Here is a 27,869-nt window from a genome sequence, read left to right on the forward strand (position 1 = left end):
GTTTAATTCCACAGATTTGCCATAAGCGTTTCATGAGCTTCGATGTGAACGATGCGCCCAAATCTGTGATTATTTCAGAGGCAAATCCCATCCTGGACATATACCCCACCAAGGCATCTGCCACTGTGTTAGTTTCAATGTTAGACAAGGGTATGGCTTCAGGGTACCTCGTGGCATGGTCCACAATGGTGAGAATGAACCTGTTCCCCCTCTTTGTGGCCTTGGGCAAAGGTCCCACAATATCCACCCCTATGCATTTGAACGAAGTGTCAATCACAGGCAAAGGGCACAACTTTGCTTTGGTCCTGTCACGATTATTCCCCTGCCGCTGACACACATCACATTTTTTACAGAACTCCCTGATCTGCTTCCCTATGTCAGGCCAGTAAAAATTCTGTGTGATTCTCTGCTGTGTCTTGTTCACCCCTAAGTGCGCAGCAAACATGTCAGAGTGCCCCCTTTGTAAGATCATGGGGCGATACTTTTCAGGTACCACTAGCTGACTTCTGATCCCATCTCCCCCTTTTGAGATATTCCTCAGGGTCTCTCTATATAAAATCCCCTTTTTCTCTAGAAATCTCACTGGGGTTTCAGGTGTTAGCTGGGCGTCTGTCACCTGTTCAAAACACTTTTGGAGAGTGGCGTCCGCCTTTTGCTCTTGGCCAAATCGGCTGTCTGTGGTTAAGGTTTCCACCACAGCCTCGGAACTCCCCTCTGCTTCCGTCTCGGGCTCATCAGTACCCCCCTGAACTGTCCCCGTGGTGGCTTGTGAGCGTGTAATCACTAGCACCCGTTTCACATGTTCAGCCAGGTCATTTCCCACGAGCACGGCTGCTGGCAGAGTCGATGAAATCGCTAGCCGCCAAACTCCCCTCCAGCCTTGAAAGCTCACAGGTATCTCCGCTACTGGCAGCGAGATCACCTGTCCCTCAATCCCTGCCACCTTTATGCTCTCATTTGGGATTACATACTCCCTAGGAATAATATCTGGATGGCACAGGGTCACCTGGGAACAAGTATCCCTTAGCCCCCGATACTGATGGTCAAGTATTCCTACGTCCACCCCTGCTGTTTCAAACAACTGTGAATCTGTTCTCACAAGTAAGCAGCGCCTGACCTCCACAAGAGGACCATTTTCCTCAGCCTGATCAGCAGATGTAACTGTTCCAGATTGAGTAGCCATGGCAACAGGCTCCCTCTGTGGCAAGGAGCTTTGCTCTTTCTGGACACAGAACACAGCTTTTGGCTTGGTTCCACTCAAATCATGAGGCACAATTCCTTTTAGCTGCTTTAATTTCTCACACTCTGAGATTAGATGGCCCTTTCCTTGACAGAAATAACATTTTCTGGTGTATTTTGAGTCTTTCTCATCTTGTTTTGGTTTTCCCTCCAAAATCTGAGGTCTTGGTTTCGTGTCTGAGGGCTTCCCTTCACCATGGGTCCCTCCCCCTTGCTGGTTTCTTCCTGGTCCCTGAGAGTACTTGCTGTAGGTTTCTTTCGGTTTACCTATCGATTTTCCTTCACCTAAGGGCTTTCTTATTTGGGAAATAAAATCTGCAATCTCGGCCGCCTCTGCCACAGATCTAGGTTTCCTTTCCCTCACCTGGAACTTCAGCTCCCCATGCAGGACTGAATAGAACTGTTCCAGCGCTATCAAGTCTTTGAGCTGCTGGAAGGTCTCTGTTCCCTCCTGAGATAGCCATTTCTCTAGCAGCCTCACCAGTTGGGCCCCCACTTGGGTAAAAGTCTGCTCTGGTTTCTTGGTGAGTGACCTGAATCTTTGCCTCAGCTGTTCCGCATTTATCCCATGTCTGGCAAACACCAGTTTTTTAAACTCTGCAAAATCTTTCATCAGTTCCTCTGGCATCTCTGCATAGACTTCTGCCAGGCTGCCACTGATTAAAGATCGCATGATGGTCATCTTCTCAGTTTCCTTTACTGAGAAGTCCACAAACGCTCTTTCCACGAGGGAAAAGAACACCTCAGGGCAATCTCCCTTGTGGTACACAGGGAATTTCTTCAGGTCAGTTTTAGACAATTGGCCTCCCTCAGAATCCCTATTGTTATTATTGTTCTGATTCATCAGTTCCAATTTTCTTAATTCAAACGCCATTTTCTCTCTCTCCAATCTTTCTTCTCTTTCCATTCTCTCTATTTCAAATTGCCTTTGTTTCTCTCTTTCGTCCCTTCTTTCTTCCATTTTTTCTCTCTCTAATCTTTCCTCCATTTCCCTCACCCTCAGTTCATGCTGTTGGGCTAGGAGCAATTTTCTGAGTTCTGGGTTCTGTTCTCCCGTGCTGTCACCCTGCACTGAGCCAAATTCATCCTCAGAACCTTGGTCTACCTGGGGGTCTTTCACTTCACCCATTTCTGCCATTTGGCTTCGAGTCAAGGGCATAATCCCCCCCCAGAACAGGCTGCTTTCAAAAGTCAAGCCTCAAAATAAAGCGACCACTTTTTTCTTTTGCCTCAGAACCAGCTTTCTATAGATTGCTGCTGTTCTTCAGCACTAACTTGCAACTGTTGCAAGCCAGAGTCTACCCCCCTCTGCTAGGCCTCTCAGCAGACAGGCTAGATCAGTGGTTCTTAACCTTTTTGAAAGAAACGCCCCCTTGAGCCATTGAGGAAGTTATCATTGCCCCCGTCCCCGCGGTGATGATATCTTTCTTATTTGTTTGTTTGTTTGTTTATTTATTTATTTATTTATTTATTTATTTATGACACTTAAATCCAATGACCCCTGAAAACAAAATTCAATTCCAAGAAAATGAAATGCCCCCCAAAAGTAACATTTTATATTTAGTTGCAAGTGAATTTAAAGACGCAAAAAGAAATATAAAAAGGGCATAAAACAAACCGCAATGCAGGAACTAAAAATTTCAAGACGAAAACTCTGAAACTAAATTAAGATTGGAGGAAAATATATATTCATGCACACTGTAAAAAGGCAGCAGCCATCTTCACAGGTTTGGCTTGCTCCAGCGCCCCCCTACCGCCCCCTTCTGCTCCAGCGCCCCCACGCCGCCCCTTTTCGTTCTACCGCCCCCCTGAAAAATGAAATCGCCCCCTGGGGGGCATTATAGCCCACGTTAAGAACCACTGGGCTAGATCACTGCTACTTCACTCAGTTTTGCCTCAGCTTTTTCCCGCCAAAACAGGTTGCCTCAGAGCTCCCTAATCTAGTCTCCCCAGTTGGCACGTTCTTCCACTAGCGCACCTCCCCGTGAGGTACGCCTAGAAGATTACCTACGCGCCTCAGATTGTCCCTGACTAGACCCCCCTTGCTCTGGGCACACTTGCCAAGGCTTTGCTGGACCACAGGACAACTGGACCAGTTGTATCCCACACGCTGGACACCAATCAATGTGACAAACCCAGACCTACTGGGAGATGCCACAGTTTCACTAAGCTGCCACCAACCATTCCCTATAAGAAGTCACACAGACCAGGGATGGATTTTTAACAAATAAAAGAATAAGGTTTATTTAAATCACACACAGGGAAAATAAAAATGAACAAGTGAATAAGATACAGTAACGTGGCTTAGTCTCAATCATCCATACACCAGTTTGGTTCACTCCGAACACTTTTAAATAAAGCACAGACCCTGAACCTATCAGTTCTGGCTAACCATACAGACACCTGAACCTATCAGGTTGGTACTGACTGACACACAGTAGTACCCTGTCTGACACACAGACTCCCACACCAGCTTCTTCTTCCCAGCTGCTGCTTCTTCTCCACACAAGCTCCACATATATATACAGTACAGCCCCTCCTCCTGATGTCCCGCCTTCCACTCCCCATAGGATGGAACTTTCCCTCCAAACCCATGACAGACAGGTAACATCAGTGCTGTATGTAACAATGAGACCTTCCAATCCAGCCTTCTTAGGAGTCTGTCTGGCAAGTAGAACTCCCTGGGCTTTGGAGTCGAAACAAAAATGAATGCATAGGCCAATTTCCTGTTCATGGGCAAAAATTATCCCATATATTTTATTAAATCTGGCTGGATTGCTCAGTGCTTTAGCCAGAGGTTGGGAGTTTAGTTCCCCACTGTGCCTTCTGAGAGAGGAGCCAGCCTCTGCAGTCCTGGGCAAGCTGCACAGGGCACCCCCAGAAGAAGGGAATAATAAACCATTTCTGAGTACTCTCTATCTAGTAAACTCTGGAAAAAATGCCATAAATCATAGCTGCCTTAATGGCTCACAATTATTATTTATTTTTATATTTTATTAATACTGTAGTACTATAGTGCTTCTGACACAAAGGCAGACAAACAAAGTCCTGGGGAAACAGGAAAGCTACTGCTAAAGCATTCCTGGCAGATGGCCATCCAACCTTTGTTTAAAAACTTGCAGCGTCGGAAAGTCCACCACCTTCCAAAGCAGTCCATCCCACTGTTGAGCAGCTGTCAACTTTCAAGAAGTTCTTCCTAATGTTTAGTCGAAATTTCCTTTCTTATAATTTGAATCCTTGCTTCAGGTTGTACTCTCTGGAGTCCAAGAAAACAAATTTGTGCCATCTTCAATGAGACAGTCTGTGGTGGAATGCCCCACGTCACGCCTATCCATCATGGGGAGCTCAAAGGCAGGAGCCTATGAGAGGACAGGAGGGGTAGAACCAAGGAAGACAGTTAGTTACAGCCGTGCCCCGCTTAACGATTACCCCGTATAACGATGAATCCGCTTCACAACGTTTAAATGTTTTTTTTCGCTTTGTGAAGATCGGTTCCCTGCTTTGGGAACCGATTCTTCGCATTACGACGATCAAAACAGCTGATTATCGGGTTTTCAAAATGGCCGCCGGGTGCTCAAAATTGGTCCCCGCTGTGTTTTTGGACGGATTCCTTGCTCTACAGGCACCGAAAATGGCCACTCCTATGGAGGATCTTCGTTGGACTGTGAGTTTTTCAGCCCATTGGAACGCATTGAACGGTTTTCAGTGCGCTTCAGTGGGCTTTTTTATTTTGCTTTACGACGTTTTCGCTCTACAGCGATTTCGCTGGAATGAATTAATGCCGTTAAGCGAGGCACCACTGTAGTTAGGTTAGAGGGACAGTTGGAGAAAAGAGGTGAGATAGGGAATGAAAAGAGAGGGTTAGGAGACTGAATTGAGAAAGTTAAGACAGAGATTGGAAAGTTGGAATGCTAGAGAGAATAGGAAAGAGTTCAAAAGTATAAAGAATAAACAGATAGTCAAAGAATATTGTAAAAGTGAATAAAAACACATACAAACCAACGTGAACTCAAATGATATTTAATGAATAATCCTAAACATCTGTGATTTACTCCTGTGATTTCCATAACAAATATAAGATCAATAAACCTGTGTATTGGTAGCACGTGTCTAAAATATATCTATTCAGTATTGAGTAAATAATACTTGGTGGCAGCATGAATTGAGGAAACACATCCAGAGGGTGGACTTGTGTTTGGGGAAAATAAACAAAGGATATTGGTTGGACGTGACACAGTCCTTCAAATATTTAAGGATGCCTATTGTACTACTTGTATACTTTCTCTTTTCCACACAAAACACACCCAATTCCCTAAACAGTTTTCCAGGGCTCGGTGTCCAGATTGTTTTATTGTCTTGGTTGTCCTACTCCAGATAATTTCCAGCTTGTTAATACCCTTTTCAAGTTGTAGTGTTCTGAACAGAATGAAGTATACAAGATGAGGTCTGACCAACACATAATAGAGTGATAATGTTACTTCCCATAATCTGGATACTATACTTCTGCTGACACAGCTTAGTTGCATTCACTTAATTTTGCTACTGCATCCCACTGTTGATTCATTTTTAGCTTGTGGTCTACTATGACCTCTAGATCGTTTTTACTTAAAAATCACCAGTCCTATATTTGTGCATCTGATTTTTCACATATAAATATAAATCTTTAAAAATATTTATGTTAGAAGTCATATTGGTTTTTTTTTGAGGGGGGGCACATTCATTAGTCTGTTAAGGCTGTCTTGAACCTTATCTGTGCAGTGGCCAGAATCCTATCCTAAATTTATATCAGCGAAAGTATATTTGTGTAAATTATGTAAGTCACTGCCTGCATTCCTAGTTGTGCACCAAGTCATGCAATTAGGAATGCAAGGGGCAACTTGTTTCCCAGCAGCAATTTGCCACAGTGACTTCTGTGTTCCACATTATGTCTGTGTAAATCCATCATAGGATTTTGGTCAGTATGGTTTTTTTTTTACATGCAGATGCTTCTGTACTAGAGATGGGGGTTTTCATAGACGAATACGAATATCCCCCCACAGGTGGAGATAACTCAAGATTCTGCCGCTGCCGCAGACTCTGGTCTTCCTTCCTATCACTCTGAAGCTTGCGATGGATTAGCCACTCTTCGACCTGGCCGAGAGGCTCATTATCCTGCCTTCTGCCAGGAGTGGCTAATCGATCATGCGCTCCGGAACAATAGGAAGGGAGTCTGGAGCCTGCAGCAGTGGCACAATTGTGAGTAGTCAGTCTGGCCCCAGGGGGCTGGACCCTCGTTATCTGCACCTGTGGGGGGTATTTGTTATACAAATACGAGGTTCCCCCCTCTCTATTCTGTACTGATGTGCACTACATTGCATTTTGTCCAACTGCTGGCCTATGGTGAAATAGATGACTGATGGAAAGGTGTGCTAGCCTGTTGAACAGTCCAGCTATCTAGCTCATAACATAGAGCCCTACTGGAAGGCTTCGCCATGTAATAACTGAGAAGACTCTAAAGTGAAGTGGAGTGGATGCTATTTGAATTATGCTGCAGACCCATTCATAGAGTTTCTGGTACTATCAATAGCCTTCATGTGCAGGAACAGTTACCATGCTGTGCTGTTCCCAGATTTCAAATTATATGATGAAAAAAAAAAGCAAGTTCGAAAGTAAAACCTTTAGAGGGAGCTGCTGACTATACCTGATCAGCTGTTGAGGCAGAAACAATTGCGCTTGTTTCCATCACCTCCCAGCTCCAGCAGGATTCCTCATCCAGGGGCACCTGGTTTCCAGGGGCTGCTCTGCCCTGTTTGCCCATGGCTTCCATCACAGCAGTGGCCTCGAAGAAGTGCACATCTCAGTGTTGACCCTCCTGAAGCTGGCGGAGCTGGTGCGCACCTTCCTGCAGAGCTGGGCTACATTGCAAAAGGGGCCGAGGGCTTCTCAGGAGGGAGTGGTGTGGGCCTGAGTGAAATAGACCCTATAAACAATTTATTTACAACATAGGGAGTACAATGCTTACTTGTCATAGTGCTGAAGTTGGCAACAGTAATTTTGAATTAAAAAAATATTGGCAACAGAAACAACAAAAGAGGATAAGGTGTTCCTGCTGTTCACTGCCATGCCACACCCCACTCATTGTCAACTGCACTCTGGGACACACCCACAGCTGTCACTCTAGACCAATGCAGGTGATCACACATGCTGGAAACCTAAAGATGCAATGCAAGCACAATTACTTAGAAATGAAATACGCCTTGAAGGTGGAGCAAAAGGTCTGAATGACCATAAAAAAAAACTGGTATGGTTTGCAATCATCAGTATATCATGTAGTCAAATACATCAGACTTAGCAATGTAAACCGCAAGATAATAGGATTCTGGCCATTTTTATGGATTAGACCAGTGGTTCCCAACCTTGGGTAACCAAGGTATTCTCGGAATGCAAATCCCAGAAACAGCACAGCTGGTGGTGAAGGCTTCTTGGAATTGCAGTTCAAGAACACCTGGTTAACTAGATTGGGAACTATTGGATTATAAAATCAGCTTTTCTTTCCCCTTGAAATTTTACCTGCAATATATTACAGGTAATCTGCAATATATTACACAAAATTGTATCAGTAGATCCCAATTTGCTATCTCTCACTTCTGTCTTTTAATGGCCAGTAGACTCTTTGGAGCAAAATGACAATATGTAAGTATTCCCCCATCAAAGCCACTCCTATAAACGCAAATGGTTTTGCAACTAGCACAAGACCAGGAATACAAAGGGGAGCACTTGTGCAATTGCCTTTCCTCTGCATGTTTCCTGAACAGGATAATGCCCAACATATTCATATTTAAAACTGTACTTATTCATAAACATTTGTTCTTTCTAAAAAATAAATAATTTAATAAACTGTACTGAACACAGGTTATTCGATATTTCCACATGTCACAAATGCTTTAGATGTCCACTGATGACTTATTTTATGCTAGTTCTCTCAGTTTTTCTGATAGTTGATCATCTGGAAATCTGCCTGAGCTCCGGAGACATCTGACAAATTTTCCCTGCTTTCTGCCATGACTTGCTCAACTGTTCTTGAAATTTCGGGATCCTGAGAAGAAGGACTGGCTAGAGCATCGCCAGCATTGTTGCAGTTAAGAGGAGATGCCATATCTGAGGGAGGTTCAGGGCGTTTGCTTGTAGCAGATGGAGTCGGCATGGACAAAGGAAGATTCATCATGCAGAATGCATTGCCCAGACGCCGAGATACCTTGAGAACAAAAAAGAAATTACAGTAATTATCTTTAAAAGCAATGTTGATAAGATACTTTACTACACTGGTTCCCAACCTAGAATAACACAGGTGTTCTTAGACTGCAATTCCCAGAAACCTTCACCACCTGCTGTGCTGTGCTGGGATTTCTGGGAGTTGCAGTCCAAGAAAAACTGGGTTACCAGAGGTTGGGAACCACTGTGTTAATATGTTGACATCCTGATACTTTTCATGATGACATGGAAAAGTCTACTTTTGAGGACTGTTTACCATGCTTGCTGATGGATTTTGAAAGAACATCCTCCAAAAGTACTATTTCCAAGATTTGATTCATATAAATATGATAGCACATTATCTATAGAGGAGAAAGGTACTTAATCCTTCTGGTTCTACGTCATTGTTGTTGTTTTGTCGTTTAGTCGTGTCCGACTCTTCGTGGTTCTACAGGATCAAGTTATTTCATTGGAGCAAAGCTGATCTTCAGTTTCACCACTACTGTTGCAAACACCACCATTCCAAATCTGTGTAGCTTTTGCTGAAGTTTTTAGGAAAAGAAGGCAGGCAGGCCTGTCCACTGTCTGTATTTTTGCTGATCATATTCCAAGTATTTCTGTTGATCATATTCCAAGCTACCAAGACTGGTACTGCTGATGGGTCTAATCATATAAGGCTAAAGAGAGGAAGTGACAGATGAACTGTAGAGCAGTAAGGATTAGATGAAGATTAAGATGGAGAAGGAATGTTGTTTAAAAGCATGACATGCGCTGATGATTCTGACTGAAAAATGTTAATGCGAAATCAGGTAGGACTGATGGAACTAAATCTTAATTGTTTGGAGTCTGATAAAATAAAAATAGATTTTTATTCATTTTAAAAACATATTTTAAAAGGCTATTCAGAAAAAAAATTGAGGCTATGGGGAGCAATCTTCTGCTGGTTTGGAGAGGAGCAAAGGAAACAGAGAAGCTGCTGCTTTCATTATATTAATTTAAACTACATAAATAAATGTATTTATCTTGAGATTCTGTTTCCGGCTTTGAAAGGTGGTTCAGTCATATTCAAGCGATTAAGCAGAAAGCAGAGTTTGCTAATATAGTGAATTAGTCGGAAGTATGAAGATGAGTCTGAAGAAGTGGACCTGTCCATGAAAGTTCACAATAAAATATAACAGTCTTTAAGGTGCCACAATGTTGTCTTCTTTTTATAATTTTTTGGTTTGTTTTTGCCTGACATGTTAGTGAATTCATCATCATCATCATCTTAGAACTACAAAGCTAGAAGAGACCCTTGGGATCAACGAGTCCGGACCCTGCCAAGGAGGCACAGTGGAGAATCGAACTCCCAACCTCGGGCTCCACAGCTAAATACCTAAACCACTGAGCTATCCAGAAGCTCTTAGCTTACTTTTTTTGTAAATGGAAAACTAGGTTTTAATTTTAAGGTTCTTGATTTCTCTAGCAAGAGCCTGAAAAAAGAGAAAAGCAGTTGGAAAAAAACCCACACATGCAAGTAATTTGCAAATATGGGTAAGAGGTTTATTGGAAAGAAAGAAAGAAAAAGGAGTGCTGTCTGTCAGTGACTAATACAAGCAGCTCAAAGGCTACAGAGATTCATACATACTTTATAGAAATCTTACCAAAACAATGGAATAAGTGATGCTCTCACTCCCAGAACGTCAAGTTCTGGGTCTTCTTAAAAGCATCCTTGCTAATGTTACATGAAGCTACATATAACCTTTGAAATAGTTAATGTTGCCTAAAACAGTGTCCTTGGGTCTGCCCTGATCACGTTTGGACAATTGTAGCCCTTTGAGAATACAAATGCATACAGTAATGTATCCTTTGCCTTCTAATGCTGACCTAGCCCTTATCTTAGGTGGTTTTTTTACTTCCTTTGTGAGCTCAGCAAGGTTATGCATGTTCTTCAGACTTGTGTCTGGCTAGTCAGCAGAGAATGTTTCCAAAGCATATACTACCTTATTGTTTCTTGAGAGATGCTTTGTGGGTGAGCTAATTCTAAGCTAAAGTTAGGCTAACTAGACATTTACAGTATGGGTAATAAATGGTTGCTTAGAAGAAGAGAAGTGGGGCGATATATGTTTAAACATACTGTATTGTATGTTTATAATATGTTTAATATGACTGTAGAAGCCTTACTGAGGCAATGTTTTTCCCTGCTCTGGAAATATTTTGAGGAAAGACTTAAAACCTAAATTTTCAGTATTGCTAAAATTTGGAGAGGTGGTAATCTGAAAATACTCCACAGTGAGTTTCTTCAGGTACATCATGGGAACCTTTCATTATTTTACCATTTTCAAATATTGGCATTATTTAGCAATGTATTTTTCTGGAATTATTCTTGATTTGGTAGAGATCTTTGTTGTTGTTGTTTAGTTGTTTAGTCGTGTCCGACTCTTCATGACCCCATGGACCAGAGCACACCAGGCCCTCCTGTCTTCCACTGCCTCCTGGAGTTTGGTTAATTTCATGTTGGTAGTTGGTAGAAATCTTTACCAAAAGTTTAAGAACATTGGGTTTTTTTTTACTCGAAATCCTAGAATCCCCATCCAGCAGGGCCAACAGGAATGACCCTTCAATGAAGAAACAATCTCTAGAATTTTCTATGTTGCATTTAACTTCCATCTTTGCTCCTGCAACAAGACAAATTAAGTATCTTGTACTCTACATTAATTATATGAAGGTATCCCATTTTCATATGGGATGTGGTTGCGTTGCGCGTTAAACTGCAAACCCTGTGGCTGCAAGTTCGTAAGATCAGCAGTTCAAATCCACACGACAGAATGAGCTCCTGTCACTTGTCCCAGCTCCTGCCAACGTAGCAGTTTGAAAGCATTTAAAAATATGAATAGGTGGGAAGGTAACAGTGTTCCGTGTCTGGTCGCGTTGGCCATGTGAGCACAGAAACTGTCTACAAATGTTGGCTCTACGGCTTGGAAACAGGGATGAGCACCACCTCCTAGAGTCGGACACGACTGGACAATTTGTCAAGGGGAACCTTTACCTTTATCCCATTTTCATGCTAGTTAGAAACACATTGCTGCTGCAGTATGGCTGAGGAAAGGAAATTGGTTTGCTCTTCAAATAATGATTTCATTATGAAGTCAAGTGTTGAGAAGTATTAGCTTAAATCAGTGGTCCCCAAACTTTTTGGGACCATGGAATAGTTGGGGTATGCGGGCTCCATGCGTGGGGGGGGCAGGGGCACCCCCTGCACTCATGGGTAGGTGTGTCACCCTTGTGGGTGGGTGTGTCATGCTCGTGCACATGCGCGCAAGTGTGACACACCCCACCACAAGCGTGACGTGTCCCTCCACAAGAACAACACGTCCCTACGCAAGTGCAAAACGCCCACTGTGCATGCATGCGGGGGGGGGGCAGAGATCCGTGTCTGCGGCCCAGTTCAAGGAAGCCCACGGACCGGCACTGGGGCACAATTCAAGGAAGCTCATGGACCAGGGGTTGGGGACCCCTCGCTTAAATCATTAACTTGATAAAATCAGTTGGGGGAAAGGAGGGAACAAGGACAAAATATTGTCATGACTAACAACAGTGTGAACATTTATGGATCAAAATTAATTTCTTCAGACATTTCTTCCATTAATTAAAGGTAAGACTGTAACAAAAAGGTGAGGAAGGAGAACCAGGGAGGGGAGAATGAGGGACCATGGGGAAGGTGTTTATTTGCACTTGAGGGGGGAGAGATCTTCACTGAAGCAGCTTTTTTGAGGGAGAGGGGACATGAAAGGAGAATTGTTTTTAAACCCCAAAAAGTAAATTAAGCTCAATGTGTACAGACATTTTTCTTTTCAAATTTCATCTGGTAGAAGCAGATTTACATCCCTTCCCATAATTATATATTATTACATTAATATTAATATATTGAGGGATGTGGTAGCGCTGTGGGCTAAACCACAGAAGCCTGTGCTGCAGGGTCAGAAGACCAAGCAGTCGTAAGATCGAATCCACGCGACGGAGTGAGCTCCCGTTGCTTTGTCCCAGCTCCTGCCAACCTAGCGGTTCGAAAGCATGCAAATGCAAGTAGATAAATAGGGACCACCTTGGTGGGAAGGTAACAGTGTTCCGTGTCTAAGTCGCACTGGCCATGTGACCACGGAAGATTGTCTTCGGACAAAACGCTGGCTCTATGGCTTGGAAACGGGGATGAGCACCGCCCCCTAGAGTCGAACATGACTGGACTAAAATTGTCAAGGGGAACATTTACCTTTACCTTTATTAATATATTAGGTTAGAATTATATTCTGGGAGGGAAAACTATTTTAATGTGTTTTCTTTACCCCATTAAAATGCCTTTTTATGTCAATGTTGCAAGTGGGTCACAGTTTCCTTGGTGATTATAAAAGAGGGTCATGACTTAAAAAAAAATTGAGAAACACTGGTTTATGTACTGTCACTTGTTAAGAGTCCAGGCATACATTTTACTCTAAAGGTGGATCTGTGATTAAACACAAGCACACACAAATGATAAAGTTAATTAAATCTAAACAAATATTTTCATCATATAACCTCCATTCCTTCATTAATTTGAATTACACTATATCTGTTCGCTCTACCTGAGACCGTATCTTTAATGCAGGTCCGAGTTTTAATCCCATTGTGTCCAACAGATGTTCTTCTGTGAGCAGTGGTAAAGTTTCTCCATCAATGGCATGATCTTTAAATATCTTATAAAAAGAAGAAAAGGTTGGTTAAAACTAAACCTATATTGTATGTTGCTGCAAACAAGGCAAAAAATAAGGTCACAAATACAGTAGTTGGAGGAATAATCTGGGTCATGTTTAAAAGGCTGTTATCTTCAGTATAATCTATTTTATCTCACACTTGAGTGATCCTTCCATTCACGTGGGAGACATTTCTTCTCCTGTGAGAAGGACCGAGATAGCACTTCAGATTGGTCCAATTTCTCCCCCTTTCAATTACTGATGCCTCTTCCCCATGACTTTCCCTGCCTTTCCTTGCGACTGTCGTTCAGTGGGCCACCGTAATTTTCCTTTTTTGGGGATTCATTTTTTTGTAAGCAGCATAGCACTACAGCAACACATCACCCTTGCATGGATCTTCTCTTATATCTGAAATAGTGCTGTGTCACATAGGAGTATTTTTAAAAATTGTGAAAAGAGGAACACAAAGGAGGGAGGTTCCTCTGCCATTGTTTGTACTGTCACAACCCACTGTGTACATCACAGGGTTTCATCAAGGTGAGCAATGCCAAGTAGCTCTATTTGGGAGCAAACTAAGGAACCACAGAGACTGTAGAATGTTGCCAATATAACAGTAATGATGTTGTAGTCCTCAGCAGATCATAACTTATTAAAGACATCTTTTTTTCTATTTATAGAATGAGCATGACTTCTCATTTGTGCCTGAGTGCTACTGGTTAAACCTTATTAAAGAAGTAGCACTATGACACTGAGAATGATATTATTCCCATTATGTGGGTCAAGCTGAACAACAGGATTTTGGCTAATGTGTTAGAACTGACTTGTTAGGATTATATTCAATACTGTCCTCATCAAATGGGAGAGAAAGTATTACAATATTTGTCACTTTAAAAATAACATGTTAACACATCATTGAATCAATTTAATAATTTGTTCTTCTTCGTTTTCCTATTGCATTTCTCTTTTTCCCAGCATTATTGTCTCATGAGTCGTCTTTTCTTATGATATGTCCAAAGTACGATAACCTCAGGTTAGTCATTTTTGCTTACAGGGAGATTTCAGACTTGATTGCCCTAGATTATTTATTTGTCTTCCTGGCAGCCCATGTTACCTGTAAAGCTTTCTTTCAATACAACATTTCAGACATTCAACAAATGCTTAATACTTATGATTGATTTCCATATACTTGTGACTACCTGGGCATAGTCTGAACACGCTGGAAGGCTGATGATAAAATTGTACACATCTTCGACAGACCACTTGCAAATATCTTCAATGGAAGAGATGTCTTCTCCATTTAGAATCAGGCTGGAAGTAGCTATAGGAATTTAAATATATATATCTGTATATATATGCTGTATATAAAAATAATAATTCTCCATTTCATGACTGGTGAAGAAGCAAATATATGTTTTTGACCCTGATGAACAAATGCAGAATCTACATATGTGCTCATGGCCAGATTAATGCAGTGTAATGTGTGTTTATGTGTTCATTTATTACATCTTTATATTTCTGACAAAAAATATGTGTCTCAAGGAGTCTAACTGTAAAATAAATAAACCAAGTGTAGAACAATTTTAAAACAGATTATTTAAAAAAAATCAAGCCATTTTAAAAAGCCTTTAAAAACAAGTACATTTTAAAGACACAACATCCACTCAGGTGAAATTCTCAGGGAAGCCTTTGGTAGTTAAGCAACCCTTCAGATAATTAAGGAGAAAGACTTAACTGCTTCTTTCGCCCCTGCCAGACTTTCAGATTCCCACCTGCAGCAGAACCCATTATCTGGCAGTGCTTAGAAGACTAAAGTGGAGGTTGAGATTTGCTTCACATCGCTTTGATACAATGTGCACCTTGAGCCCAGGACAACTCTGTAGTGACATTGCTCATCCTCTGTGACTCCATGTATATGATTTCGCCATGAAATCTCTAGCTGGCACAGAATTTGGTTTCCCCAGTAATTTTTTGACCAGCAAGCTTCTAGACTGTTATGCTTTAAAACAATTATGCTATGGCTGTCAAATCCTGCCTTTCTGAGGTTGCAGAATTTTTGTGCAGAAGCAATTTTTGTTTGCGACTGCTCTTTCTCCTATTTCCCCCCCGCTGAATCTACAGAGACTGCACCTTACCTACCCACCCACTGTAACTGTGTTATGAAATCTTGTAGGCATCCTTCAGTCTCAAGAGACTATGCTAACGTGCTCTGTATGGAGGACTTGGAACAATGTCTAGTGTGGGGGAAAAGGCCAATTCGAGAGTGACAATCCCTTCCACACTGAAGACAAATACAGTCTGTCCCCTGTCCAGCTCCCTGATTGGGCTGGTTTCAGGACTGCCTCTTTGCCTCGGCCTGCTGAACAAGGGTCTCTTCAAATTGGGAAATTGTTATGAAAAGATACATAATTTATATTTTTCAAAGGAGATTTAAGAAAAACAGAGGGCCTCCTCTTTACATAATGCTAAGAACAGCAAACTGCCATGCAAAGAACCCAAGGCATTGTGCTTCATGAAGAAATAGGGTGCATTCAGAACCCAAAGTCTTAAACTGGGCGTAGGAACCTGTAACCAGCAGAAACTGCTGAACTCCAGATCCTTGGTCTTGGATCATGCTTACTAGCAGTTTGAGCTACAGTAGACCCACCTTTATTTGTTAGTTTACTCCAACTGGTACTTATTATCTCAATACATTCATTCAGAGCCTCTTGTAACGAGAGAGAAGAACAGTTTTCCATTAATTTGCTTTAATTAATTCTTCATTAAAAAAACACAAATATCACATTGTGTAAAAAATGATAACGTTACACCACTGAGCTAAACTGGTTAATTAGCTTTATTACTGATTAACTGGTTATATAGCTGACAAAACAGGTCACTCTAACTGTCCACTTCTGACAGACTCCATTGCTAACATGGATAGAATTTTGGCTAACTTTTAAAAAAACAGGAAAGAAGAATCTGAGGTAGAGAGGACATTGTTGGCTGGTAGTGATATCCACTCAAGTCCAGAAAGGTCTCTATCAGCCAAAGCCTCTCAAAGGTATCATATATCTTTCAATATCTCTTACTATTTCTAGATCATGACTTACTGTTTAAATTATAGACCTGAAAGCAAAATCTGTCCAATTAACAGTATTGTAAAGTCCTTTGGGGCCCTTTTTGTCTATCGGGTGGGGTATACAGGCAATGACTATTACTACTCATCTCCACCTTGAACTTACCTGAAGGCAGCAATGGGTTGCTGGGTATGGGGAAGCTGTACGGGAGAGCTGAGAAGGCAAAAGCTGAAGGATACACGTACTTTTCTTCAAAAGCTGGGCAAGAATTGCTGGGATCTTTCTCATTCCCATTGCTACAGCCATTTGCTTCACTGGGCATTTCATGGGTGCTGGAGTCTTTTCTCAAGCCATGCTCATAGTCCTTGCTGGTTTGGGCCACCACAGCAGAAGGCTCTGCATGGAGTTTGCTTGGTTCGTGTTTGCTCAGCATCTCCACCTCCACTTCTTTTTTGTCCTCCTTCTCTTCATCAGCAGTCACAGAAGCAGGCTCCGTGTTCTTATCCTCGGCTTGGCTTTTGACCCCGTTGATAGCACAGTCGGCAGATTTGTGATTACCGGCTCTCCGGCCTGGGCGGCGACTTCGCTCCCTTTGCAGAGTGCTGATCTGTGGGTAGGGGCTGGTGGTCATCAGCATGGTGTTACCATGGAGCTCATCAAGGGTGGTTCGATGGACATACAAGTCATTAGGAAGATGACCCTCAGGTATCCTATGTCTCCCACGGAAAGCAACTGGGCTAGGAGGGATGCCGTGGTAAAGTAAAGGACCTTCCAGTCCTAACAGTCCTTTGCGATGAGCTTTTTCTATTTCTTTCTGCTGAAAAATGGCACTCATCTCCAGCTCCATCCTGCATAAGAATCATGACAGAAGCAAAGAGAAACAGCTTGTTACAAAAGGACTAAGCTATAGCTGGGTCACTGACCAAGAGATTTACACACCAAAGTTCCAGTTTTGTACACCAGCAGGTTATCCTGAGAAAGATATCCATTTAAAATCTTGGAATGGATGGCTGTGTGAGAGAGGTTCACTCATGGGTAACTTTCCACGTTTGTGGTGAATCGTGAGAAAGCCACACACATTTTCCCATTCTCTCTCTCTCCCCCCTCCCCCCCCACAGAGGTGGATGTGGTGAGTGGCCATATTTGTCCATCCTGACACTGGAAATAGTGATTGTTTTAGAAGATATTGATGTGTTAGCGTGTGCTAACTGATCAGGCAAAAGCAAAACAAAAATAAAGAAGACAAAAACATGGTGATATGTTAAAGACTAACTGCTATATTTTAATTTGAGCTTTTGTGGACTTGTCCACGAAATGGAAATAACTAGACATCTTTTTCTGGTTTCCTAAAAACATTGGTTGTGTTTCAAACAAAATGGTGGAAAAACAGAAAGTCTGCTTTGAAAAATGGAATTCTCTCTCTCTTTTGGGAAAAAATTACTTGGGATGACATGATTTTTGGGTGACTACAAAATCAGGCAGAACCACAACCAGCCCACAGGACACATGTGACCACTTCTGATACAAAAGAATCAATAACCTGATTCTACGTAAGACAACTTAACTATGTTCCTAGTGCTTGTGAGCTTTGTAATGCACCTGCGAAGGTGGCCACTTGTGCCGAAAGGGGGAAAAACCCTCGTATGTACCGAAAAAGAAAGCAAAAGAGCAAACAGGTTGACATAAAATGTGTGTATGCTAATTTTTATGTAAAGATCAACATTTTTTATTAGTAAAAATATTAAACATCTCACCATAGGTGGGACAAATACGTATGACCTGTATGTGTCTGTTTAACCTGCTGTCCAAATGCTGTTGACAGGAAGCTTCAAGATGTGTGCACTGCTTTCTTGCAGTTTTATCTTTGAGCCAGACTTGGGCCAAGCAGTCCATCAATCAGAGGACTGTCATCTGTAAAGTAGGACAAATGGCTACCGTGGCCATCTCTCCACCGTATCTGAAAATGACTGAAACCCACATATGCAACCTCCATGTTTGGTCTGAAAGTAGGTCTACTCTGAAATATGAGGGGGAAATTTCATTTCCAAATAACTAATCACATTACGTAGTTTTGGCTAAGTTATAGGTACCTAATGTGTTGGTTCTTTTCAAAAGAAAAGCAAACAAAATGTATTAAGGAAACAAAGAGAGGCGTTTGTCTCAGTACTTCAACTGCAGTTAGTACTCAGATGTAACATATTGTGCTCAATTTACCTGGCAATATTTTGTTTCTGAACCAATTCCTGCCTTCTGGTTACAGCTTCCATAGATTCTGGTTGGATAAAACTATATCCTAAATATATTGGAAGAAGAAGAAGAATTAAAGGTTTGTTAGTTAAATTATTCTCCCATGTTTATGTGGACTCAGGCACCCAAAATAAATGAAGGAGAAACTGCCCTAGTCAAGTCTCCTCAGAAGTAAATCTCATTTCATTCACTGAGGCCTGTATCCAAGTCAGTTCTGTATAGGATTACAATTTAAAAAATCTTTAAAACTATTATTATTTTATTATTCCTACTACCTGAGTTCAGAAAAATTTGTTAAAAACAGTTTCTTACCAATGTTTCGTTAAAGTTTTGAGCCATTCTCATAATGATAGTTTTGATAGTTACAATTCCAATTACATCAATTTTGGATAAGGCTTATCACCTCCCATCAATTTTGTGCATTGCTTGCGTGATAGTTTTGAAGGGTTTGGATGTTTGAATCCATTAATTGTGTGTGTGAAATGTGTGTGTAATGATTTACAACTCATCAAATTTTTAAGAGTTTTAAAAAATTAATGCATATTTCTGTGTGCACCTTTCTCCATGTACTGTACATGTTCTCGTGCAAAGTTTTGGCTAATATTTGCATTTTCGTGTTTTTTGTGTTATATTAATTGATGTGAGCACACTTCCTGAATGCACTTATTTTTCTTTGAAGAATGCTGAAATAAATTAATATGACAAATGGCTGCCACAGTGCTTCATTTGTAGACATGCCATTCTGAATTTACTTTACGTAAAAGAGCTTGGATTGTAGCTGTAAAAGACCATATTTGTAGAGTCTCAGTGCAAGCATTTTGAAAGCTGTAGTGTACAAAAACATAGCAGAGTTGGAAGTGGCCTTTGAGGCTACTGAGTCCAAACCCCAATTATTTACTCAAATATACTCATCACTAAATTCCACAATACAGGGGTTGTTCGTACTGTTTGTTTTCTGTGAATTCAAAAAGCTACTTTGTAGAGAACTAATGCTATTCCAAAGATGTTGGAAGGCATGTAGATGTCTGCAAAGAGGCATTTTGTAATGCCTGAGATAAGAAGATGATACATGTACATTCTGGAATCTAGCAATAGCAAGTGAAGAATTCCTAGCATGTGGTTAAAATGTCTCAGTGACCCCATATGGATTAATCCTCCTAATCTGTTTTCTCCCAAGTGCTTTACAAGGATTCGAGCGTATACAGTATCCCCACTCGTGAATGACAGCACAGCCTTTTATTCACAACTTCTTGCTATGGTCCAGTGAATATGTTCTTACTACTTCAGCATATACATTTATTTAGATAACAATCAACGTTTCCACTCTTCTGTTGCTCATGCATCTCTTAGACCAGCTAAGAACAATTCAATCCATTAATACAATACATCTACAAAACAATGACATTATTATAAAGGTAGGTGCAGTAAATAAAACATGGAACAGAACTCAAAAAGCAAGTGCTTGGACTATCTAGGACTAGGTCATGCAGCAAAATGCCATCAAAGAGCTACTGGCCTAGCATGCTGGGGGCAAAGAATTCGGTCCATCTAGGTGCTGATAAATCCTGCACTAAAGTTGGGAAGCATAGGGAGACATTTCTGTCAGAGTTTAAGAACAGGCAGGCATGCGAGTGAGAAGATGGTCCTTAAGGTATTCTGGGACTAAGCTATTCAGGATTTTAAAGGTGGTCAACAATATATTAAAATTGTGTCAGGAAACAGAGCAGCCCATGCAGGACAGGTATCATGTGATCTGTAGGCAAGCATCCACCAGCAATCCTGACCCTGGATTCTGGACTCATTTTAATCTGGCTAAAGCTTGGGGTTGGGAGCCAATCCCCTCCCAAAAACTGCGGAAAAATGGTGGCACAATCTGCCCCCAAAAATCAGTGGCCCGGCCACTTTCTCTGGAGCTGCTTTATGTTTATTTCAACTTCTTTTGATTGATTTAATGGTTAAACATAATTTATAAACAGCTTTTTTTTTGTTTAAAATTCTGTACCTTAACTGCCTTAATTGCATGAGGAACTGCATGAGCAACTCTTCTGGATTCCTCCTTATGGTTGAATTGACAGCCAGAAATAAGACGTAATTACCTCCAAGTAAAGACTTTCTTAATTAATTAATACAGTTATTAATTAATTAAGACAGTTACATTATGGAAACACACTTATATACCAGATACAAAAGTATCACTTATGTTTAACCACTAAATAAGTTGAAACAAGTTGAAATGAATACAAAACAGCTGTAGAGCAGTGAAAGCAGCTGAGAAGCTAATGTGCCAATATTTAGCAGCCGATGGTGCAGTTGATTTTAGGCATTTTTAAAAAAAAAAATATTGGGGGCTGAAAAAAATTGACATTGGACAGTACAGTCCCCAGCCCTGCCCTGATGAATTTGGAACACATTCACCAATATATATGTGCAAATTTTAACTATAACTTCCAGAATTCCCAATAAACCTGGCATTCTGAGAGCTCTTGTCTGAAAACACTGATATGTACATCTGTATTCATTATCTTTGTTGGAAAAAATAGTAGTAATCATTCACTATTTGACATTTTGTGATACTATTTTTCATTACCTCTTACCTGGTCCTTGATAAACACGATTGGATAACACATTTGGCATGTTGGTGTGCTGTGGGACAGAAGGACCGAGATGGGAAGCTATGTGAATCTGCCTAGGGTCAGCTGGTGCCAGCATCTCTGTCGAAGGTAACAAATCCCTAAGATAGTAGACAGACAGGTAATGAAGGCACAAAGAATATGGGCCTCTTGCATCTATAACCTTAGATAGCATAGTGATAATTGAGGTTTTCACACAAAACATCTGGAGGGTGCTAGGAAAAAGTAACTTGTTTCAGATGATAGTTGCTATGGTTCGAATTAACACTAAAGTTAACATATTGTTATTTTTATTTATTTATTTGATTTATTTGATTTATATCCCGCCCATCTGGTCTGGTCGACCACTCTGGGCGGCTTCCAATAAAGTGGAATAATTATATGCCTCCAAGTTGGAACCAACATATAGCAACCCTGATAAGGCTTTCAAGGTAAGTCAAATATTTAAGGAGTGGTTTTACCAGTTTCACTGCCCCAGTCAGCTTCCATGGTCAAGCAGGGATTTGAATCCAAGCTTCCTGAATCCTAATTCATCACTCTGTCCTCTACACCACACTGGGTATTGAGCACTTTATTACAGTAGGAATTTCATAAAGAGACATTAGAAAACACTGTATGATCCTAAACATCTAGTAAATGTATGCACAATGAATTTCAATGAATGTTTATATAATATCTAGCACAAGTTCATCTAAAAACATTGCTCTTTCTTTGCCATGTCAAACTGACAGATGAATAATATGTCCTAGGATTCCTTATGTATTAAAAAATAGAAATCTGTCTGGCAATTGTCTCTGTGTGAATAATCTGCACTTTTTAAACTGAAAAATTTAGCTGCAAATTCTTCTCTGCTCTATTTAATATAGATCTGATGTGAAAATTTAATTTCACAACAAAGTGATGATTCGGTGAAGGGGTGGTTGGCGTAAACACTCCCAATTGTTCAGTTCTGCCCACATTCTCATTGATCCAATATCACATAATGTAGGTGTGCATTTGGTGTGTTTCTGTTGCTCATGACACATCCCAGCTTCTCATGTTTGTGACTTAATGGGCCTGCAGTCTTGTTCCTCCACCTAAGCTGGCTGGAGAACATTTAATTAAGCATAACATTTTTCTCCATGCTTTTCTTACTGCCTCTTATGTGTGACTTTATAAAGAAATGAGAGCATACCACAGTGTGAGGGTGAACAGCATGTGTGCCTCAATATGTGTGTTGTTGGACTGCACTTCTCTTCACTGTTGGGCACGCTGGCTAGGATTTCCTGGTAGCCCAACATTATATGGAGGATCAGGAGTCCACAGTCCTGTCAGCATAGCTGCAGATACATGCAGTAGAAGCAGTCCAGCTAAAAAGATGCAAATCATATTTCCCAAAAGGTGGCAAAGAAGCAGATGTCTGCCTTGTGCAGGAGATTAATTTACTAAAATATGTGTATTCTTCCTTTATGTCTCATCTTCAAAACCGTCAGGGCATCTAACGTAAACATCAGATAAAATGACCACACATAAAAATAAGAAGAACAGCACAAAGAAGAAAACAGGGTAATATTCATCTTTTTACATATCCAAAGAGGTTGCTTTCTGATGTTGTTCCTGCAAACATTAGACAAAGCTAGCAAGAAATGCTGGTAAACATATGTACAGCCAATTTTTTCTTCTCTTTTCTGATGCAAAATATAAACATTATCTTGTCGTTTACTCCCTAGATATTTATCTGAAGGCAACAGGAAATCTAGAGAAACTTGTGCTTTTTCTCTCAATGCTTGATAATACAGACACAAAACCATTTTGCAAGAAAGAAAGAAAGAAAGAAAGAAAGAAAGAAAGAAAGAAAGAAAGAAAGAAAGAAAGAAAGAAAGAAAGAGAGGGGGGTTAAATACCTTTCCATGAATCTAGGCTCGAACTGTGAGGGAATTGCTTGGATTCTCTGCTGGCTTCCTCCCATCAGTTGTGAGTTTACTGCCATCATCTGGTTTCTCATGATCATTTCTTGTCGCTGTCGTAGTTCTAATACAAATTGTAGAATATCTTCATGTAGATACAGATTTAGGAAGTTTTGGTTGCAGCCCTTCCTTGATCAGGCTAGGATTGCATCCTATCTCCCATAGAGACTGCAGCAATATAGTTCTCTATGGAGCTTCCCTTTGAAATGTGTTCAGAAATTGTAACTGGTGCAAAATGCTAGAACCAGGTTATTTCCTCCATTTCTGCCTTAATTTCTTTTCCCCAGTGTATACTTTACTATACCAGCTCCACGTCAATTGTACTGGCATCCAGTATGTTTCTTGGTCCTGTTCAGGAATCTGATTCTTACTTATAAGTCTCTACATTTGAGGCCAGGATATAGAAAAAAACACCTCTGTATGTATACACTTGTTGCACTGCTACGCAAAAGGCATAATTTTGGAAGGTGAACTGCCTCAATTTCAGAAATCTGTAGACATTATCTGTTGCACAGTAAGTTGCCTGACTCACCATACAATAAATAATGTCTATGGAGATTGGTTGTTGTGGATTTTTTGGGCTCTTTGGCCGTGTTCTGAAAGTTGTTCTTCCTAACGTTTCGCCAGTCTCTGTGGCCGGCATCTTCAGAGTACAGAGTGCTGTCCTCTTCAGATGCCGGCCACAGAGACTGGCGAAACGTTAGGAAGAACAACCTTCAGAGCACAGCCAAAGAGCCCGAAAAACCCACAACCACCATTAGATCCCAGCCATGAAAGCCTTCACGAATACATCTATGTAGATTTCTTAACTAAAAACAATTTCCCTCCAAATTTATGTCTTTTGCGTAGCAGTGCAACAGGATTTCAGCCATTGCAAGAATGCAAAAATATTCAGCTCTCCCATAAGTGATACATTTTACAGGATTATCCTTAAAATCATCTCCAAGCTTTTGAGAACAGCTTGTGTTAGACATTTTGCATTGTAATCAGATACATTTTTATATAATTAAATGTTCAGAATGTTTCATCACATGCTCCCCACTAGTCATGATTCCCAATAGAAACCCCACTTTTCCCACTATAGTCTGTTATTTCATCTTACCGCTTGGTGCCATACCACTTGCTAACCGGTATAAATGCTTGTCTTCTAGCGTTCCCTGTTCTCCAAGGATTGACATCTTTCTCATGTGGTCTCGAGGAGTCATGCTATAATGCTGGGTTTTTTTGCCAGCTTCAACCAATCAGAAATGCTCTGAGAAGCAAAGTAGACACATTAGGAGTTAGAGGAGGTATAGTAGAAAGAACAGCAATGAAATATGAGAGCAGCATATAGCATTTACAACTTATTTAAGTATCATTGAATTCAGTGGGTCCAATCTAGTTCATATTAACATTGGATTTAGCACTTCATCCCCAGTTGGTTGTCTATCCAGGGAGCTTAGTGAACCCGCAATGTTTAGTTTTAGTGCTTGAACTGGATAATGAATCTTCAGACTATTTCCCACATTGGTAGTTAAATAAAGAACGTACGGTAATATGCAACAGAAAAATCAGCTCTGAGAATGAGCTTTGCACAGTGTTATGCATTCTCAGTTCTAAAGAATGGCATGGATTTGTGGACTTTAAAACAGGTAATGATGAAAAAGCAGCATTTAGATTTTGGATTTCTTGCAGAATACTGAGAATTTCTTAGCTTGAGAAGATGAGCAATGAAAATATTAATAAGGTAAATAAAGACCAAGAAATCATGAAAATAAAATGCAGAAAATAAGGATATGCAATGAGAAATGAAAACTACAGATTGTTACAGATGATTGTTCATGGTAAAATAGATGGGGAGGAAGAAAGACAAGAAGAGCCTATCAGCTGAAGGTCTTGGGAGTCTGGTTTGGATGTGACACAACTCGTTAGAGCTACCCATCTGAAATCAAATCATGAAATCCATCCTCCAATAGAAAAGGAGGAGGAGGAGAACAAGGTTAGAGGCACTTCAGGCAGAGCTGTGACCAGGGTGGGGCAACTAGGTCTTGGACTCAGGGTGCAACAGTTTTGAGGGAGGAAACATTTCTGCTGGAACCACTATTAGTATTTTTGCCACTGGAAGGGCGCAAATTTGTCTACCCTGAATATTGGAGTTTTGCAACCTCGCATGCTGCCTGTATTAATTAGATTTATATACTGCCCATCTAGAATGTGTCTATTCTGGGTGGTTTAACTGGGAAGGACCTTTTGTTTTTGTTTAAACTGGGAGGGACCTTTCTGGATTAGGGAGGCTGTCAATCTATGCATCACTAACCAACCATTCTGCCCTGTCTCAAAATTCAAAGACAGCATACCTCTGTGCTGAGTGTTCTCTTTTGTCTGTTGGAAGTTAGTTCATTGTTAGTTTGCTATTATCTGTTTCCAACTGTAAGTAATGCATTGTTTTTATTCTTTCTACCACTAATGTCTCACAGTGAGTTACTGAGACTGTAAGGCTCAGTTAATGAGTGAAAGGGGTGGACTAATCTCGAGAACTTGAAGTTAGTTCTGCTCTCTGTATCCCTGCACTTCTGCTGCACAGCTAGAAGAATTTAACCGGAAATTCAAAATTCTGCAACACTGAGTATGTATTTCATCTCCAGCTGCTCGTACACCCCTGCTCGCCCCCGAGTGTAAGGAAACACAAAATAGGCAGGTGCAGTGTGAAACCTGGTGTATGTCTGTGTAGCTCAGGCTTCCACCTAGTTCTTCAACTTTCGCCTTGCGTATGCCAATCGTGCATGAGCCACGTTTAAGCAATAGACTGGTGAAGCAAGTAATATTGCTAGTTACACACACACACACACACACACACACACACACACACACACACACACACACACACACACACACACACACACACACTACCTCAACCTATAAATGGCCCACACATTGAAAGAGTGGAAAATTCAGAGCAGAGAATTTAAGCAGTTCTCCACACAATGCGTGGGATTTGCTACCACCCTCTAAACAGAGACTGGGCACATTGATAGATTATCAGACAACAGATGCTAAGACATGGTGGGTGGTAGTGAAGGGCTCAAAGACAGAGCTGTGTGAGCTCCAGAACTTCTCTTGCATCTTCCAAGGAAACCTTGTCTGTCTTGATCATCGTCTGTTTTCTGAACAGGTCCCCTTTCATCTCAGACAGCAAAATCTTTCAGGCCAGTCCTGGCAGTATCCCATTCTACTTCCAGTACCAGAGCAATACCAGATGCTGCGGAATACAAGGGGAAGAAGGATCCCATTGTATTCACGTTCTGCACAGACAGACAGCAGAGCAGCCACTGTGTGGACAGAGTCCTGGACTAAACAGGCCTGCAAAAGCTAGGTGGATCCAGCGGTGTCCTTACCATGTCCTTAAGCTTAAAACAATCACATCTAATCAAAACAGAAAAGAAATATATACATAAAAATTGAGAACAAGGAAAGCAGATAAAATATTTTTTCCATAGCCACAGAAATTATTTTCTTGATGTTGTAGCTGCAAACATCAACCACCCACAAGAAATACCGACTGTGAGCCACGGAGAGAGCAATGAATAGCAACACCTTTTGCTCTTTATTGGTTCCAATCATCATCATCATCATCATCATCATCATCATCATCATCATCATCATCATCATCATCATCATCATCATCTTAGAACTGCAGAACTGGAAGGGAGCCTGTAGATCAGGGGTGTCCAACCTTTCACCTTCCCTGGGCCACATTAGAAGATGAAAATTTGGTTTGGGTCGCACATAAATTTGGTTTGGGCCGCATGGGGGGGCAGCTCTAGCCATCCTCCGCAGCCCCGCTCCAAGCGCGCTTATCGGCAGCTGCGATCTCAGACAGCAGAGGCTGCCAGCTTCGACTCCGGTGGCATTATGGGGCCGGGAGGGGGGTCCACTTATTGACGGGAATGGCACAATGCAGTCACAAAGCCCCCCTCCCCCTCCCCTCCTGCTCCTTCCTTCCTTCCCTCTCTCCGCCCTACCGTTGTGACGTGCCCCAGCCGTACTCTGGCCACAAGTGCCGGCAGTGTAACTTGAAACTTTGGAATTTTTTTTAAAATAAAAAATTGCACTGGGCCACATTATGAGCCGACCTGGGCCGCATGCGGCCCTTGGGCCGCAGGTTGGACAAGCCTACTGTAGATCATCGAGTCCGGACCCTCTCAAGGAGGCACAGTGAGGAATTCAATTCCCAACTTCTGGCTCTGCAGCCAGAGACTGAAATCACTGAGCTATCCAGGAGTCAATGTTAATGGTAAGCCAATGGGAGAGAGCTGTTGCAGCCACATCCTCCTTGTAAATTTCCCATAGGCATCTGATTCGCTGATGTGCAGAACTGGTCTGATCCAGCTGGACTGTATTCCATCTGAGGCAGAGCCACAGAAAGCTTCCCTTTTTGTTATGGCACCTCCCAGGCCAAGTTCCTTTCAACTTGAGAATACTGTACAGGCATCGATTAGGGAGCCGCCGCCACACAAAGTAGGTGCTCTCCCCTAAGCCTTGGCCGCACCCCATAAGGATTATGGAACAGCTAAGCACCTCGGAGCCAGGGATGTATAAAAGCATACGCACCAGCTGTCCAGGACTGCATTCATGTATGACTCTTCCTTGATCCTATTCTGCAAATCCTGGCTGTACAGCACATTATAGGGATGAAGGCAAGTTAATCTCTACTTTGAGAGTCTTACCCTCAACAAACCCTTCTTGGCAGCAGGCAGAACCACTCACCCAGTGCTAATTCTGTCTCAGTTTATTAGGCATGGGGTGGAAGGGCAGAATCTTTATGGACTAAAAGCA

At 41.5% G+C, this 27,869-nt stretch overlaps 1 protein-coding gene across 2 annotated transcripts in view; it reads right to left on the reverse strand.

The window, feature by feature from the left end:
• Nucleotides 1–4,987: 4,987 nt before the first annotated feature.
• SAMD7 (sterile alpha motif domain containing 7) overlaps nucleotides 4,988–27,869 on the reverse strand; it is a 30,108-nt gene continuing 7,226 nt past the window's right edge. The window contains exons 2-9 of one of the 2 annotated variants that reach the window (XM_020793838.3): nucleotides 24,157–24,306; nucleotides 22,992–23,118; nucleotides 21,073–21,209; nucleotides 18,446–18,524; nucleotides 16,397–17,079; nucleotides 14,372–14,493; nucleotides 13,068–13,178; nucleotides 4,988–8,473 (exon numbers count right to left, since the gene is read on the reverse strand). In XM_020793838.3, the coding sequence (XP_020649497.2) occupies nucleotides 8,201–8,473; nucleotides 13,068–13,178; nucleotides 14,372–14,493; nucleotides 16,397–17,079; nucleotides 18,446–18,524; nucleotides 21,073–21,209; nucleotides 22,992–23,118; nucleotides 24,157–24,259 (1,635 nt within the window). In that variant the 5' untranslated portion in view covers nucleotides 24,260–24,306 and the 3' untranslated portion in view covers nucleotides 4,988–8,200. Of the gene's footprint in view, nucleotides 8,474–13,067; nucleotides 13,179–14,371; nucleotides 14,494–16,396; nucleotides 17,080–18,445; nucleotides 18,525–21,072; nucleotides 21,210–22,991; nucleotides 23,119–24,156; nucleotides 24,323–27,869 lie in introns of those variants that run through there. The other variant, XM_078389671.1, reaches the window with a different exon arrangement.

This window comes from Pogona vitticeps, chromosome 3 (assembly GCF_051106095.1).
Source record: "Pogona vitticeps strain Pit_001003342236 chromosome 3, PviZW2.1, whole genome shotgun sequence".
Classification (NCBI taxonomy): domain Eukaryota; kingdom Metazoa; phylum Chordata; class Lepidosauria; order Squamata; family Agamidae; genus Pogona; species Pogona vitticeps.